This window comes from Austrofundulus limnaeus, unplaced genomic scaffold, assembly GCF_001266775.1.
Source record: "Austrofundulus limnaeus strain Quisiro unplaced genomic scaffold, Austrofundulus_limnaeus-1.0 Scaffold169, whole genome shotgun sequence".
Taxonomy (NCBI): domain Eukaryota; kingdom Metazoa; phylum Chordata; class Actinopteri; order Cyprinodontiformes; family Rivulidae; genus Austrofundulus; species Austrofundulus limnaeus.
This window is the reverse complement of record NW_013952571.1, coordinates 950,608-956,048: the sequence shown is the minus strand read 5'-3', so window position 1 is coordinate 956,048 and position 5,441 is coordinate 950,608. Positions and strand designations below refer to the sequence as shown.

General features: G+C 34.0%; 1 protein-coding gene across 1 annotated transcript; it reads right to left on the bottom strand.

Moving 5' to 3' along the window:
• Positions 1-4,057: 4,057 nt before the first annotated feature.
• LOC106523904 (uncharacterized) lies at positions 4,058-5,379 on the bottom strand (the record flags this gene model as incomplete). The annotated part of the gene is given in 1 exon segment (XM_014017482.1): positions 4,058-5,379. A coding segment is annotated over 1 exon segment (988 nt), but the record flags the coding sequence as incomplete, so codon positions are not given.
• Between the last annotated feature and the right edge of the window lie 62 nt (positions 5,380-5,441).

Below are 5,441 nucleotides of genomic sequence, written 5' to 3'. Positions count from 1 at the left end.
ATATATATATTTATTTATTATTTGAAGCAGCCTTCAATGGGAAATGTGCTTTTCCAAACTCAAATGCCTCACATGTTGATAAAGAGTTGAATGTGATTGAAGATCTGTGCAGAACATCAGCAGGGAGTGTGTCTGAATGTGGAGATTTTCTCAGCAGGGAAAATGATCCTCATCTGGCGGGTGAGAGCTGGTAGCTAGTCAGGCGGAAAGACGTCCTGCACAACATGCGACCCAGTGAATCATATGTAGCGGGGATATGTGGTGATAAAAAGAAAATTCAATGACTTGAGGGGCCTTAAATTCATTTTCATCCTCGCTCCCTGGGGAGACAGTAGAAATCTATAGCTTGTGTGTGAGGAGGGATATTTTTTAATGACTGACTGAAATGATATTTTGAAGAGATGATATGTTAGAAGCTTGGCTATGCATAGCACCTGTTTTTAAATGACTGGAACTGTAGATTCCCTGTGTCTCTCCATCTGTTCATGTTCTCACCTTCCTGTCACACACACTCTCTCTCTCTCCATCCCCCCTTCCTTCACAGCCTCACCAAGCTTCACAGAGAATTGCTGTGGGAGTTCTCCACCTCCCTGTTAGCAAAGGTGTACCTGTTTGCCAACTTTCAGAGCAAGTGAACTGAGCAGGTTTGATTTCCCAGATGACATATCGTATGAGCATCCTCTCCTGTCATCCAATTTCTGTCACTCCAAAACCAAATGCCTGCTTGAGGGAGCCCATTTTCTTTCTATTAGAGCACAACCGTGTTCAGTTTTATTAGCTGTCATTTGGCATTTGCATGGGAGGACAAAGACTACAATAACATGCCAATAAAATAAAAAGTATATGATGAATGTTGAAAAGAGAAACTGAACACATAAAAAACTGTTGGTTGGTTCTTGTGAAACATTTCAAATTTGATCATGATTTCTTTCTAGTGGAGAGATTTACAAAATGCACCTCATCTCTGAAAACTTAATCTAACAGGATAAAGTGAGGCAAAAGTTGCCTAGAGCACTTATAATAAGGTCTTTATACTGCTGCATAATTGATGCATTCTAACTTGAAGGAAGAGAAAGAACTCAGTGGGAAGTGAGGCACATTCTGTCAATGACAGTGAAACCTAATTATACTATGCTGCCCCTGCAGCCACGGTGGATGTTGAAGTGGGCAGTAAGGCAGTCGATGGGGAAGACACACCACCTGCCATGGGCGTGTAAGCCTTCAGGTGACCTGAAAGGACCGGTTTACCGCATTTAAAATGAATCAGAAGATAATAGGGAGCCTCCTCTTGTCCCTTACTCCCAGTCTGTCCTTATCTGTTATGCAGCAGTGGGGTGGGACTGTCCCCAGCCCTCTGAGAGGGTCACTTAGACATTTACTGAAGTCCCCTCTGTAATGCAATAAAGAGGCAATAAAGTCCTCAGTTATGATAAAAAAAAATTTATGAACCTGTGGACATGACAAGTTAAACAGAGAAATGGTCTATTAGCAGGGATTCATAATTCATAACAGAATAAAATGGCCACAAGATCATAGTCATATAACATGGAAGTGTTTGTTTTTCTGCCATATATTTGGAAAAGAAATTGTATTGGAAACATAAATTGGAAAACAAACCTGAGAGCTGAAAGTCACTGAGTACAGCATCTGATGGGGAAAAAACTAATAGAAGTGGTGCCCAGATTTCTCAAATTCTAAAGAAAACCTGCTATATTCTGTCATAGTCTGTATTTATTTTCCTTGGTTTTCCTAGTGTTTCTGCTCCCCTGTGTGTCTCAGCTCAGCTGCCCCACATAACCCTGATTGTCACCCTCGTCTTCTTCTTCGTTATTTTTTGGCAGTTGACAAACAACGTTAAGGTGCATTACCGCCACCTACTGGTGTGGAGTGTGGAATGGAACAGCTCTAAAAAAAAACAACCCTATATTCTTTCATACAGTCGAGTCTGTCTTAAAGACTTTAATAACAATTGAAAGGTTTCAGAATTTGAATTCGTAATATTTCTATAATATCAAATCTTATTTTGATTTCATTGAGTCTTTTAATCAATTGATTTCTTTCATTTTGGTATTTTTTGCAATGTATTAAAACATGTTCTATATCCTCATCTTCTCCACAGTAATCACATTTTCCAGTATTATGTTTTCCAATTATAAATAATGATTTATTTAATCCTGTATGTCCTAATCTGAGTCTTGATATGACTATTTCCTCCCTTCTGTTTCCTCCAGCATTCCTCATTTCTCCCACTTTCCGTTGAATTTTATACAACCATCAACCTTTTCTTTCTTCCTCCCATTGTTTTTGCCATTTCTGTCTCATTTTCACCTTTATAATGCTTTTTATTTCTGTTTTACTGAATTTTAGTTCATCAACGACTTTATTTTGGTAGCCTTTTTTGCTTCTTTATCTGCCATTTCATTTCCTTTTATTCCTATGTGTGCTGGTATCCAGATGAATGTTACTATTAATCCCATCATTTTAATCCTGTACAGTGTTTGTTGTATTTCAAATAATATGTCTGATCTACTTTCTGAACTATTATTTTTTATACTGATTAATGAAGAGCTGGAGTCTGAACAAATTATTGATCTGAGTGGTTTATTATCCTCAATCCATTGAACAGCTAATAATATTGCTAACATTTCTCCTGTATATACTGATAATTTATCACTGATCCTTTTCCCTACTTTTACTTATAATTCTGGTACTATGAATGCTGCTCCGACTTGATCTACTGTATTTTTTGATGCGTCTGTATATATTTGAAGATAACCATAATATTGATTAATATAATCTATGACTGTATTTGAGTTTATAGTACAATTTTTTCCTAATAGTTTCAGATCTACTGATGGTTCTGCAAATATCCATGGATGTATGACTGGTAGTGGTATTGTTGGAATAACATCTATGTTATTGATTTGTATTTCTGTTGTTTTCTGATTTATGATCCAACCAAAACTTTTAGTTTCCTTTTTTTTTCCTTTTCCCAGCATGATTGTAAYACTTGTTGTGTTGGATGATTTTATTCATGTCCTTTTAAATTTACCCAATAATGTAATGCTAACTGTTCTCTCCTGATGTCTAGTGGTGATTCTCCCATTTCTGCTAATATTGCTCCTGTGGGTGTTGTTTTAAATGCTCCTGTAATTATTCTTAATGCCTGATATTGAATATTGTTTAAGTTTTTTAAAGATGTGTCTGATGCTGAATTGTAAACAATGCTTCCATAGTCCAGTGTTGATCTGATGAGTCCTGTATAAATAGTTTTGAGTGACTTCCTGTCTGCTCCCCAGTCTCTTCCTATTAAACATCTTATTATATTTAATGTTTTTTTACATTTATCCTCTACTTTTTGGATATGAACTGACCATGTTATTCTCTCATCAAACCATATTCCTAGAAATTTAAATTGTTTCACACGCTCAAGAACTTTTCCATATAATTTAATTTCGACATTGTTAATAATCTTTTGCCTTGTAAAAATGACTATTTTAGTTTTCTCAACAGAGAATTTAAATCCCCATTTTTGTGARCAATTTTCCACCTTCCTAATTTCTGTCTGTATCTTCTTTGCTATAAATTCTATATTTTTCCCTCTTTTCCATAAAGCCCCGTCATCTGCAAATAACGACCTTCCATCCCCTCTTCTATAACATTAAACATATCATTTATTAGCAAAGAAAATAATAATGGACTGACTATACTTCCTTGAGGTGTACCGTTTTCTATTACATATTTGTTTGAADATTGTTGACCTATTTTTACCTGTATTTTTCTTTCTGATAAAAAATCTTRGATCCATTTAAACATTTGTCCTTTAATTCCTATCTTCTTTAATTTTATAAGTAAACCTTCTCTCCACATCATGTCGTAAGCTTTCTCTACATCAAAAAATACAGCTACTACACTCTATTTATTTAGTTGTGCTTTCCTAATTTCATGCTCCAGACATAATACTGGATCCATCGTATTCCTTCCTTTTCTAAACCCGCTTTGAAATGTTGACATGTGTTCTTTCTTTTCTATATAATATGTTAATCTTTCATTTATCATTTTTTCCATTATTTTGCAAATGTTAGATGTTAAAGCWATTGGTCTGTAATTTCCTGGTTGTGTATGATCTTTTCCTGGTTTCTTTATCGGTATGATTATTGCTTCCTTCCATGATTGTGGTAATTTTCCTTCMTCCCATACTCTGTTATATAGTTCTAATATAATGTCTTTTGACTTATCACTAAGATTTTTTATCATTATATAACATATTTGGTCTTGACCTGGTGTGGATATTTCACATTTTTGTAATGTTCTATTTAATTCAGTTTTATTGAATGGTATATTTATTAAATCATTTCCACATTCCTCTTCTTCTAATAATGTTCTATTCTCTAATATGGTTTTTCTCTTCCTTTTCTTCCTTCTTCACTAATATTGTTTTTACCAAGAATTTTAACAAAAGTTTTAGCTAGTATTTCAGCTTTATCCTTATTTTCAACTGCAATTATTTCTCCGTCTTGTATTATTGGATATCCATATTCTTGTTTTATTCCATTCATTCTTTTAATCATTGACCAAACTTTGCTTATTTCAGTTTCTCTTCCCACCAAACTACAAAAACCTCTCCAATATTCTTTTTTCGTATTTTTTTTTGTTTTTCTTACTATACTTTGCCTTTTTTTATACTCTATTAGATTTTGATTATTGTGATTCCTTTTTTGCATTTTAAAAGCTTTATTTCGTGACTTAATTGCTTTTTCACATTCTTTRGTCCACCATGGTACTATTTTTTTCTTATTCTTTCCTCCTTTCTTCTTTATTGATTTGTTTGCTGCCTCCATAATAGCTGAACATATTGCTGTATTTAATTGVTCAGTGTCTACATTTAAATCTATTTTTGCCATTTCCTTATCACCTACTTCCAAAAATGTTGCCCAGTTAGCGTTATTTAAACTCCATTTTTGTGTTCCTCTCGTATCATACCTCTGTGCTTCTAACTCTAGTTTGATTATTATGGGATGGTGGTCACTTCCTATTGTTGTGTCTTTGAGAACTTGCCATGAACTGATTCCTGCCAGAGAGTCTGATACTATTGTAAAGTCTGTTGCTGATTCTTTTCCTGTTGTTACATTTATTCTTGTAGTGCTACCATCATTTAAACACACCAGATTTTTAGTGTCCATAATTTCTTCTATTAGTAACCCACTGTGATCATTTTTATCACCCCACAATGTGTTATGCCCATTAAAATTACCACACCATATTGCTTTCCCATTTAACTGTTCAATAATGTCATTTAATATTTCTGTTGATAATTTTTTACCTGGATTYTAATAATTTATTATTTTTATGTATCCATTTTTTGTCCATGTTTCTATTATTATAAATTCTAAATTTACTCCCCTTTTTTAAACAATCTATAGTTTATTCCTTCTTTAATG